General features: G+C 35.7%; 1 protein-coding gene across 1 annotated transcript; it reads left to right on the top strand.

Moving 5' to 3' along the window:
* Nucleotides 1-3,639: 3,639 nt before the first annotated feature.
* On the top strand, nucleotides 3,640-8,381 carry LOC146167532 (collagen alpha-1(XII) chain-like). Its single transcript, XM_083390814.1, has 7 exons — nucleotides 3,640-3,814; nucleotides 4,749-4,823; nucleotides 5,472-5,613; nucleotides 6,113-6,254; nucleotides 6,689-6,842; nucleotides 7,996-8,156; nucleotides 8,242-8,381. The coding sequence occupies exons 1-7, from the start codon at nucleotides 3,739-3,741 to the stop codon at nucleotides 8,374-8,376; spliced, it is 885 nt and encodes a 294-aa protein (XP_083246940.1). The 5' UTR covers nucleotides 3,640-3,738; the 3' UTR covers nucleotides 8,377-8,381.
* Nucleotides 8,382-12,958: the final 4,577 nt, after the last annotated feature.

Raw genomic sequence — 12,958 nt, 5'->3', positions numbered from 1 at the left:
AAAGTTAAAAAAACATTCAACGTAAAGTTAAAAAAAAACAAGAAAAGTTGTAAACATTGGAGTTATAATTATAAGATATATACAAACATAACCATTTTATTAAAAATCATTGCATATTAGTACAACCATAGAGCACTAATATTAGTGCTCTATGGTACAACATGTTTTGCAGCATTTTTTTATTAAAACCCTTGTCGTTTGTTTTTCAACAATGTGGCAATTGTCTGGGTTAGAACCTGATGCAGAACCACATAAAAAGAAAATTAATGTCAAGTCAAACTAGTCAAAGCTAGATAAGTCAAGTAAGTCAAAATCATCTTACAAGAGACTTTTCGATATTGGCTTTGGCATTTATTTTTAAGCTATACCATAGTGTATAGCTCATTGGCTTGCCCACCGTTTTAAATTGGCTTGCCCACCGTTTTATGACTTCTTTTGCTGATGATTAGGGCGATTATTTTTTGACTTGTCAAAGAAAGATTTTGTTAAAACTTACATTTTAGGTCAAAATTTGTCAAAATGATTTCATGTGAAATACACATAAATCGTTTAAAATTTTTAAAAACTATAGTCAGCTTTTTGAAATTGTCGTTCAGTTAACTTTTTATTAAAAACATTTAGTTTTGAGACAAAAATATCAACTAAGCATTTGTATGAGTTTTGCATCAACCCGAAAAAATAACGTTGTTTTCGACCGGCAGTCAGTAAAACAAGTAAAACGTGTGGTCGACGATATGTTATTTTAATCAGGGAGTCGAACCGGAACCGAACATGAACTTTATGAACCGGTTTTAAGTCAATTTTTTCGAACCGTTATCGAACCTGAACCGGTTTTTATAAGATTTAAAGGAGCCGAACCGGAACTGAACCGAATAATTTTAAAGTACCTGAACCTTAACCGAACCCGAACCTGTAAATTAAAACGGTTCGCTCCTGCAGACGTCACAACTTCTGTTTTACAGAGTCAAGTTACGCCATGTTCGAAATTTTATGAATAAAATATAAATATTGAATAAAAAAATCGTTCATTTTTTATTTTTTAGATATTTCAATATTGAGTTGCTGTTTTTTTAATAAGTCACGTAACTGAGTTAAATGACTTACAGTTCAAAGATTATTCTCTACATTTATCGACCCACATTTTGAGATTTAACGCAAATTATATTGTATCTGAACCGGAACTTTATGAACCGGTTTTAAAATAACGAAGGTTGAACCGGAGCTGAACCGGAACTTTTAAATTACTCCGAACCGAAACCGGAACTGAACCGGATTCCGAAAAAATTCTTGAACCCGGACCGAACCTGAACCGGAAAAGTCAAACGGTTCGACTCCCTGGTTTTAATCAATGTATTTTTGTATTAGGTAAATATTTTGACGAAAAATATATTTTAGGTCAAAACTTGGTAAAAATTTCTTATTTTTTAGGTAAAAAAACAATCGCCCTACTGATGATAAATGTTTTAGTTTAAAGTCACAGTTTATTTTATACAATTTCTAATGACACAAGTATAACTATATTTTTGCAATATGGGTATATAGCCTAATAATCAATTAGGTATTCCTATTTAGCTTTGCGTTAAAAAAAGTTTTAATATCCTATTTTCTATTTTATTATAAAACACGTCGGCCAGTCGTTTACTACAAGATTTAGCTGCGGTACAATTACTTGCTTTACTAAGTTAAACTTTCAATCATTTTAAATCAGGGGTTCTTAAACTGGGGTCCATGGACGTCCGGTTCGTTTACGCTTTGATGCTGTCTTATGAACTATATCAGCGCTATTTTACCGTTGCGGCGTGGAAGGCTGCCAATTGCGTCGCGGACAAACGGAAAACGTACTCAAAACTATTGGACATATTCGGTAGAAAAACTAACATATTCGGTAGAAAAAGAGTGGCCCAAATTTACTTTTTCTACTGAAGATTATTAACAGATGTGTTTAGTGTTCCTTGGACATATTTTTTTAAACATTTTTTTGTTTATGTAATAAAAACTTGCAACAAATTTAAAATAAATGCAAGTACATCCCCAAAAATCGCGATATCTTTCCTCGGCAGGTGCGCAAGTACTTATTATATGCTAGATTAACTATTAAGGTTATCTCATTTTCTCAAAGTAGTTTTGTTACACTTTCCATTAGTATAGCATGGATGACGACGTATGGACTATAATTTGTAACCAACCAAACGCTTTTTTTTCGCGCTTTTCACTAATACGAATTTACTGCCTCTTTAATTTTAATTGAACATTTTAAGTGGAAAAAAGGATCCTAGGCCCAGCTAATTCATAGTTGTTCTAGCATTTTAATAACACAATTCTTAGTTAACATTTTGTGGCCCGCGACAAGAAAAAGATTGCCGACCCCCTGAACTAGGTAATTCTGGTTTTCTAAATCAATTAATTAGCAAAATGCGGCTAATTTTAATACTAATCTAATTGTGAATTGCTTGGGCGCTCTAATTCTAGTTCTAATCTAATTCGGTTTTCACCAAAAAAGGCTAATTTGACCAACGGCATTTTTAGTCTTTTTAAAAAAACAAAGAATTTCAATTCAAAATCTTTGGTTGAAACGTAATTTGTACAGTCTGAAAAGCATATGTTATACATTCTTATTAGAATACTTCTCGATTTAAATGAAATTGATTGTCAATAATAATCATATATAAGTCTAGTTGAAACTCGTTTTTTCAGTAATTCCAATTGTAATCTAATTTGGGAAAACTCAAAATGATCTAACTCTAATGCTAATCTAATTTGAGAAAACTCAAAGTGATCTAACTCTAATTCTAATCTAATTTTAACAAGCTAAAATAAATCTAGTTGTCCAATTCTGGGCATAACTGAAGTTGTGGGTTGTAACTCTATAGAGAATATTTGTCTTCTATACAAACTACATTTTTGAGGTTATGGTTAAATTGTACCACATTCAAAGCTATACCTGCATGGTGCATCTTTTTGAATGGTCTGAGGATTCATATAATACTCTGGTTAAGTTACGATAAATTGCTTCTAGGGTGATATGTTTCACTTGTTACCAAAAAAGTCAATAAATTGGAATATTTTAAGCGATTAAATGCGTATTTCATGTACCGTCATATAAAACACGTTAGAACAAATAAGCTAACTTTTCCGTGACGTTGTTTATTGTCCATTCCTTAGCTTCATGCGTTTTACCGATATTTTAAACTTAGCTTGAAATCCGTGTGAGCTTGAAATCCGTGTTAGACAAGAACAGCGCATTTAGCTTCAAGGCAATTACTTTCAGCACGCTGATAAATGCAGTATTGGTGGTTAATGCCATGCCACAAATTAGCCTAAAGCCAAATAAGCGCATCGCATAAACAACATTAAGCGGATCGCATACAATATGTTTTAAAATAAGGCAGTCGTTAAAGCTATTTGAAACTATTAGTATAAATATATTGTCAATGCTGTAGCCTTAATAAATAATAAATAGAGAAAACATGGAAAAAGGCACGTTTAATGTATAATTACAAAATATATTTTTTTTTATTCCGATGCTTTAGAATTGTTTAATTTGAAATTTGCTTTCCAAAAAATGATAGCTACTATAACGTAACCTTGTCGCTATTCGTTTCGTTAATTTGTGCAAAAGTTGTGGATGCTTTATTACTATATTTGTTTTGTGAATACAGGTAAAGCTTTAATGGTTGTTTGTCATTATTATGTTTATAAAACAAATGTAATTTCTGGTTGGTGCACAGCTCAATCGTGATGAATTATTTCTTTAATCTGTTATTTCTGCTATCATATTTCGTCTGCCATGAAGCAAGCACTACCAGCCTTGCAGGTAGATCTTTATACAAAACAGCATATAGGCTCTAACAAATAGTGTACATAAAATAAAACCAGTAATCACCTATCGTATGGCATGTACTCTTTGAAATCACGGAACGTTATGTTTCCCATTCAAGTTGATCTATATCAGGGGTGGCCAACCTGCAGTCAGAGACCCAAAGCCAGATTTATAGCTTGGTTAACTGCAAGGAGCCACATACAAAAGGGCAGAAATGAATAACTTATACACATACCTTTGCTCAGTTATATACATTGTAGATATTGCGCACTACACACCAATAATATTGCGTTGGCTGCATTAACCCGAATTTGTATTTACGCTGAAGGAATTCTCAAATAAATGCCAACACGCTGTTAAAATTTGTAAAATATGTTAACTCGCCTTTACAAAAAGCAATTTTTCTAAGTAGGGGTGGATCCCGTACTTTTACTTAAGGGGGTAAAACGTGACGCTATAAAATAAGTCTCGTTTATTACTATACCGAAATCAATTTGTAAGGTATCGCGACAAAAGTATATGCCGCTTTGATGTTAGCAAACTGACATAGGACGCGAGGCGTGTTTATGCTGACAACATTTGTCAAAAGACATAATGAAACTTCTTTTGTTTAATTTTCGCATTTAAGCAGTCAAAAATGGCAAAGCATAAGCCTACGAGAATTAACACTATACATTCTAAAAAAAACTCACATTAAAATTAAACGTAAGAGTCCATTAAAACCGGTGGTCGACAGCCGTATTCTGCTAAGCCGCGGTTTGGCCACCCTTTTCAACATGGAGAAAGTACTAGTTGGCTTATATGAGATTAAAAGGTTAAAGTGCTTTCAGTTTTATACGGTATTTTTAAAAGTTTTTTTTCTTTTGGTCAAGTTACGCCTTGATCGGAGGGTGTTGAATCCTATTTAAATGGTGCTTTCTTTCAACAGACAAGACGTGCTTAAGATTTCGCAGAAAGCATGAAAGTGAAATGCTCTTTAACGTTCCCGGAAGCAACGCTCCAGGTAAAATACGGTTATTCATTAAAAAGTCGAAGCCTTTCTTTTTTCAGCAACAATCCTTTTACACTTGTGGCATCTAATAGATGTCATCGACATTACAATTAACCACAACGCTTTTAAGGAAAGGGTAAGGTAAGACGTCACAACGATTCCTCACAAAGCATGTAACCTTAAAATACTGGCCTTAAAGTGTTCGATAGACAAATATTAACCTAAAATGACCCAACATTGTTTTGGGACATGACTCGTGAAAAAGGGGTATAATTTTGCTGGCACGCCTAATTATTTCCTACCGGAACACTACCCCGGACCGTTTCGGCTTACTTTGATCTCTGATGATACAACAAAACGCTGTGGGTAGACCTTTAGACTTTGGTATTAATAATTTGGCTTTCTTCACTATAGCCGCTGGAAAAACTCAACATATTCTTTACTCCGTACAACTATAGATCTAAACCGATTGTTAGTCAAATATAATTTGCCGGTTATACAAGGTTTAAGACTCTAATGTATATTTGCTTGACGTCATACTCACAAATGTTTACCAAACTTGGTTATGACCACCACACATGCCTGTTTAGGAATAGGTATAGCGAACACTAGTCTCTCTTAGGGTTTATAAATAATACAAATAATTTTACGTGTGTTTAGCCTGCGGTGCTCTTCCTCAAAGCTTGGCAAGCGGGTCTTCGCTCAATTGCTCGGTTTTTCAGTCAGGTGGCGTTTGCGACTGCTCGTGCACCAGCAAACTGTTCACAGATCGTGTAAAAGGTTGCATCACTTGCCAAAATAAGTGAGTTTGATTGCTTTGATAACGATACGAAATCTCATTCATGATGAGCGTAGTTTCCTATATTTTTTTGCATTTTTTACAAATGTTGTCAACTAAACCTCTACCAGCAATCTGAATAAAAAACAAACGCAACAATATAAGAATAAGTCAGATACATTTATTTAGATATACTGACGATGCCTTTGTTGGCGAAATATATATATATATATATCTTTAAAGATCTGTTAATTGTGAATTACTAGCTTGCTAGAGTATTTTGCTGTTAATGACCAGGAATTAAGGTCGACATCTATCTTGCAAGGGTCAAGGTGATTTCTATTATCGCATATTCATTACAACTTAACCTCTATTACAACCCATGAACATTTACTGTTACATCGGCATTTTTACATTTTTGTTGGTTGTCGCCTACGAAATCTGTATGTGGCATGATTCGATCTCCGTTTTAGCGTTTCCAGATTATACATTTTCTGAGGAAGAGCGTTTGTTTTTTTCTTAGACAAACGTGGCCTGGCGACATTCCATGTTGCGAACCAGAGTGTCCACCTCAGGCTCTTTTGGATTTATTCTTTCTCCTCGATTCCTCTTCTTCCACGGGAACTAAAAACTGGAATACAATCATCAACTTCATAGTTTCTCTTGTGAGTAAAAATAAGTGTAATTTAAAGCTTTAAATTAAAGCCAGACTTTTTCGGCGTGAAATAAATTACATTTATTATTAAACTTCAAACGCCAATAGCTTTTCATGTTGGATATAATACTTCAAGAGTATGACTTGTGCTATGCTACAATTGTTTTGCCGGATATTTTACTACTTTGCTATATAAGAAATGCTTTCTGTGTCCAATGAATTCAAACTGAAGACATAATATGAACTCGTTACTTACGGCAAAGCAACAAAGCTTCATAAACACAGTGTTGAAATGAGAGGTCAATGTCTATTTATGTGTGAGAGATCAACTATAAAATGGGTTACTTTATTATTTTCGAAAAGTTCAAGGTTTTTTGTGAGATCTGCTGTTAAGTTCCACGCTCAACTTAGGAAGTTTAACAATCTGTCTTCCTACATTTTTAGCTGGATATTTTCATCATTGGGCCAGAAGGTATGAGAGTCGGGATTGCAAGATACAACCGCAAGTTCGACTTGAAAAGTGAAATCTTGATTAATGATTACTCTGGTGTTGACGAACTTAAGAAAAAGCTCAAAGACATTCCCTACAATGGATCGGGTGAGTCAGCTAATATGTTTCTTAGTAATCGGCCTCTACCAGACGCCAATTATTAATATTAGTATAGTTGTCTAAAACTAAGGTGGTATAGATATTTTGTTCATAGTTTGGGATTCAACGGATTTAATGCCGAAAAATTACATTTCTGTAGAAATTAGTTAAAACTGAAAAAAATTATAAAACACAAAACATAGTTGTCCGGTCGAAGTGATATATTTTGGGCAAAGAATCGGGAACTGGTATTGAAATAAACACAACCATTTGACATTCCTACCAATAAAAAACATAATATGCCATAAGCGAGCAATTTTTCTCCTTGCCCATGTTTATTACCGTCTAATCCAGTGGTCGGCAACCGCCGGTCCGCGAGGAGTTCGTTACCGGTCAGTAGCAGGGTTGCCAGATTTAAATTTTTATTTAAACCCAAACTGAACGCAAAATGCCAAGAAACATAAAAATAAGGCAAACAACAATTAAATGTAGTTTTATATTTAAAACACAGTAACTTTCGTTTAAACATACTCCATGATATGATACAAAGTCTTAATTAGTATTAAGCACTGATGAGGTTCAAAACAAACCAGTGTGCTGTGGCCATATGAGATGCATTGCAAAATGATTTTTTATTTAACGTTCAGGCAAGAAAGTTTTAGAAACAAGCACATGCATTTTAATTAGTTCATTAAAAAAAAGATGCAATAAGTAACCTTTACTGAACATTTGTTGTTTTTAAAGCCGCAGAAAATTTTTAGTTTCAAACCGGTCCGCAGGACCAAAAAGGTTGCCGACCCCTGGTCAAATTTTTTGCTTTATAGTTTCATTGAATTTGTATGACTCTGCCTTAAAAATATTATTAAAATCAATGAAACTGGACTTTCAAAAATTCCAGTTATTTTCACTTTTGTTTAGCCTGTAGCCCAACGAAAGTAAGAAGAATGGCATCATTGTTAGCATGTAATATGTTTTATGTTGATAATCTGAAATTTATTATCTGGCAAGGTAAAAATAAATTTCTGCAAAACAAAAGCCATCGTCTAATATAAAGAAGAACATTTGAATAATGAAAACAGATCGCCTCTTTGATAATAGTTTATTTCTCATACATTCATGATGCTCTTCACGTTTCACAACTCGTTATATTACTGTTTTTTAGGAACACATACTGGAAAAGCTCTCTGGCATCTTCACAGGGAGAGTTTTAATACTTCAGGAAACCGGCCTGACGTTCGCGATATTCTGGTGGTTTTCACAGACGGAAAGGCCACTGACCAAGTTGAAACTGCTGCTAAGGCAATAAAGGATAGAAACGTTCAGGTGAAAATGCCATAGTTAATATTTTTTCAGTGACTAAGACGAGATTTATTGGACAGAATATAATGGCTAGGATTTTCTTTTACAGATATATGCGGTTGGATTTTCTAATCGCTTCGATCGAATAAAAAAGAGTCAGCTGTTATCCATTTCTTCTGGACCGCATTACGTAAAGAATATTGCTGATGGTCACCAAGAGTTGGCACGTGATCTTTGTATATAGTTCGTTAACGCACTTTATACAAAATATACTTTTCGGTCTGTTGAACAATAAAATAATTTTTAATACTATTTTGGACACGGTTGGTGTAGTTTTTGATTTTTTCAGGATATGCCTGGATGCATTACTTCAATTTAAAAATTTATTGATGCTTTTATATTACGTATTTTGTTAGGCACGAACGATCCATTTACTGTATCTATGCAATACGGACAATTGTTAACTGCACCGTTTCCAATAATAGTACACCAGGTGCCTTTGGAAAGACTTGAAGAATTCGTTCGGCCTAATCAAGATTATCGTGCAAGCAAACCCATGCTAGGCTAGAAAAACAACCTGCATGCGGTAAGGTTCGAACTCAGGACTTCCGGCAAAACTGGGACCGCCGGTCTGCCGACTGAGCTAAGTAGAGGATTAGTGAGAGCTTTGGAGAAGACAAAGCGGTCATAGCACGGTTGACTGCTGTATCCTGTTTGTACATCAATGCGGATCCAGGAAGTTGCTTTTTTACGATCATGAAACAACAGAGACGCAAAGTGACAAGTAAATGTTACGTCATAAAGATGTAACCCTAAGAACATCATACGCGTTTATTTTGGTAAAGTTGTTGGTAGGAGAGGTGTTACTTTCAATACCAAAGCCAAACAAAGTGGTAAAAGCGCGAACAAATCGATGTTATTGGCTAATTAGCAAAAGTGTATATTTTAAAGGGTAGCGGTGTTAGGTTGTGGTCCGATAAAAAGCGTTTATCCTGTTTAAAGAATTCAATGGCTAAGACGTAGTAACAAACTATTTTTTGTGCTCAACAAAGTAAAGAAAATTAGATAACAGAAGATTCGCAAATTTTTTTTGGCATTTTTAATGTTAAAGTTGGCAAAAACAGAGTTTTTACAGCGCTGTAGGAGTGGTGTACAACCAAAACGAAAACGATAACATTATAATCATAGCAGAGCTCGCCTTCCCTACGAATTGCGTGGAGCCCCCCTAGAAACCTTTTTTAAACCAGCAATTCAGCATCTATCGTGGCTTAATTATTTTTTAGAAATAAATGCAACGCCTCGCCTAAAAGTCTTGCTAAAAGTATTAGCAACTAACTCGAAATGCGAAAAAAGACGACATTTGGACATTTTTGAGCGTCCGAGGAGGACCATTTAGTTTTCTCAAGAAAAGGGGACAAATTCTCCTGAAAGAGGACATATGGTAGGCCTAACTTATACACTCAGTGCAAACCAACTTAACTATTACAATAAGCAAAAAAAACACCAAAAAACAACAGTTCAGTAGTCGATTTACTTCAGAAAGTTGTTACTAGTGACTACAAACGTGCTGTTTATTTCAAAAAAATATGTGAATCTTTTTATAAGGCCACGTGTCATGTAGGTTTAAATTAGATCCACATTATCCACAAAAAAACTAGTCCACGTCGTCGATCCTGAGGTAGGTCAAGGATAACCAAGATTACATGGATTTCTTGTTATGGTGTCAAAATCCTTTACCTCAGTATAAATAAAACTGTTGTAATCAATAGTGAGGACCTTGATCCTTTTTGTGTATTTTGACAATAGTGAGGAGAACTGAATTTGTACCTTGATCCTTTTGTGAGCGCATGTGCATGACGTCATTAAAATAAGTTCACTCTAGCGTGGTGAAACATTGTGTTATTCATCGTATGTTATACCAATTTGAAGTAACTATAAAACAAGAAACACTGGATAAGATGCTTAAAAAGGTTTTAATTATGCAGTGTTATTGGTTAAGTTGCATCTCTAACGTTATGCAGCTAACCAAGGAATACCGGCCCAATAGCTTATTTTAACTCGGTATAAATTGCGCAAAATCATCGTGTACTGTTATCACAGACAGCAAACAACTCGAGCACCCGATTTATCTCGTGAATCAACACACTTACGTCATTTGCGACTGATTTAGCACTGTTTAAAGTTCAGTATATGCGTATCCATTTACTTTGTCAAGGCCTCAATATAACATAACTAAAGTTAGCTGCAAAGTGCTCTCAGTACTTCGTTTGTTGCCTATATCACAGGTTTGTACCACGTTTAAAATATAATACAAACCCAAATGCGTATTGCTTTTACTTTGATTTTGGGACTTTTCCCGTTGTGCTTTGGCCAAAAGGGTCTGGTCAACTTTAACGCCTATAGACAAATCGGACTGAGCACTTACACCGATTTAAAGGAAGACTTGCACCCAAGAGCCAGTCGAGAAGATTTGGATGGGATCGTTGATTTTCTGAGCAAGTTCCACGGATCACAAAAATCAAGAAATGAAATTTTGCAGCACATTCAAGGGTTGGTTTGTTACGCTACAGTATATTAGCAACCAGGGCTGGGGAGCCACCGTAAAATAGCATTAGCTCCGGCTCCAGCTCCGGAGCCATCAGGCAATTATTAAATGGCTCCGGCTCCAGCTCCGGAGTCGTAAAACTCAATCCTTTGGCTCCGGTTCCAGCTCCGGAGCCATCAAACACACACCCAATGACTCCGGCTCCATCTCCGGTGCCACCAGTCACTTATTCAATGGCAAGTTTTAAAAATTGCTTTTGGCTAAATAACGTTGGAGATGGAACAAAATATAATTTCTTAGCTTTAGCACCACAAATTGTAAAATGGCTTCAGCTCCACAAAAATAATAAAAATGGCTCCGGCTCCAGCTCCACAAAAATAATAAAAATGGCTCCGGCTCCGGCTCTGGCTCCAGAGAAAATGCTTAGCTCCGGGCTATAGCTCCGGCTCCGGCTCCCCAGCCCTGTTAGCAACAGCGACCGTCTTTACAATTATTAGATAGTGGGCCACTATTAATCCCCTAAAGCAGGCACGCAGTTTAACTAAGCAAAGGCAACGTTTTTTCGCGCTTAGCGCAAATCTTACGTGGCTGTTTATATGTTTACCCCATATATGCTCAAATATATTGCCTTAGGGCGCCGCTAGCACCATTACACTCTCTAACAATTTTGTTTCAACTAAACAAATGCAATTTGGCTTTCTTCGGATCTTTGTTTACAATTTTGACCCTATTATTGACATAATGATTGTTGACGGCTATAAATCTCTGCATCTTGTACCATATTATGATAAACAATTAAACGAATCGACTACTTCATCTAGATTAGGCACAAGACTGCAATCTCCCATAAAAGATTCCAAAGAGGTCGCAACCGAAGAAGAAATATGGAGTTGCTACACAAAATACCTGAAAATGATGATCGATTCTGCTAATGGTGTGCCATACGCTGTTCAAAGTAAGACTCGTGTGTTGCAACTACCTAATTCAATGTCTTGACTTCAAATGGGATGACTTAATTAAAGTCTTTTGGATAAAATGGTTTGACTTGACTTGGGTAGTTTAAACAAATGACTTGACTTGGCCAAGACTTCGACAACTAGATTTATTTTAGCTTTTTAAAATTAGATTAGAATTAAAATTAGAGCATTTCAGTTGTTCCAAATTAAATGAGAATTAGAATTAGATCATTTTGAGTTTTCTCAAATTAGGTTAGAATTGGAATTACAGAATTCCTAAAAAAACGTATTACAACTAGAATTTGAACTATAATTACATTTGGAATTATTATTCACTATCAATTTTATTTAAATCGCAAATTATTCCAATAAGATTGTGAATGGTAGATAAATGTGTGATAAATGTTATGCCTTTTAGCAAAGCTTATGCTTTCTAGACTGTACAAAATACCTACGAGTCTTTCTGACCATATAGATTTAATTAAAACTGTTTGTTTTGACTAGTAAAATGCCGTTGCACTAGACTAAAATCGCCGACTAAAGACTAAAACAGCCGTTGGACAACGTAGCATTTTTGGTAAAATCCGAATTAAATTAGAACTAAAGCCCACAAGCAATTCACCAATTAGATTAGAATTAGAATTTGCCCTAGACTCGAGACTAATTCATTGAATTAGAAAACTAGAATTATCTAGTTGTCTAAGTCTGCTTGGAATTAAGTCATTGCGTCAAATAACTTGGATTGACATTAATTATATTTTATTCGTAGAAGGTTTATTGCTCATGGGTGTAGAAGTAAAGGAGTATAAAAGGCGAAAATCACGCACGGTTAGTTTGGGCGCAGAACGCAATCACCATTTCAACGTAAACCAATAATTACTGCGTTTTTGGGACGCTAGCGAAATACCAACGCGAGAAACGCGTGCACAAGTCGTGCACGCTGCAGGGCAGTTGACTTACAAAGTGCGACAACAAAAACACTAGTTACGAAATTAGTACAACGGTCGAACTCCATGACACTTCCCCAATAAGCCTGAAAAGCAAATGTTGTGGTTAAAGGGTTAGGAACCAAAGAGTTGCCGCGGTTTACGACTCTTTGATCGCCTCGGGTTCGTGGAATCGTACTCGAACTCGTTCAAGACCTTTCTCTTGGGTTCGAATGGGGTTATGACCGCGGGTGTTTCTCTGGTCGGTGCAGAACAGACGTTTTCAGGGACGACACGAAGTCAAGGAATCAGAAACCGCCGGCGGAGGTTCGCTGGGGTCTTCATCTTTCATCGTGGCATAACGTGGGTGTAATTGCTTCACATGGCGTCGCCATACGG

The sequence above is a fragment of the Ascidiella aspersa genome, chromosome 1 (assembly GCF_963924565.1).
Source record: "Ascidiella aspersa chromosome 1, kaAscAspe10.2, whole genome shotgun sequence".
NCBI classification, from domain to species: domain Eukaryota; kingdom Metazoa; phylum Chordata; class Ascidiacea; order Phlebobranchia; family Ascidiidae; genus Ascidiella; species Ascidiella aspersa.
This window is presented reverse-complemented; position numbering and strand designations above follow the sequence as displayed.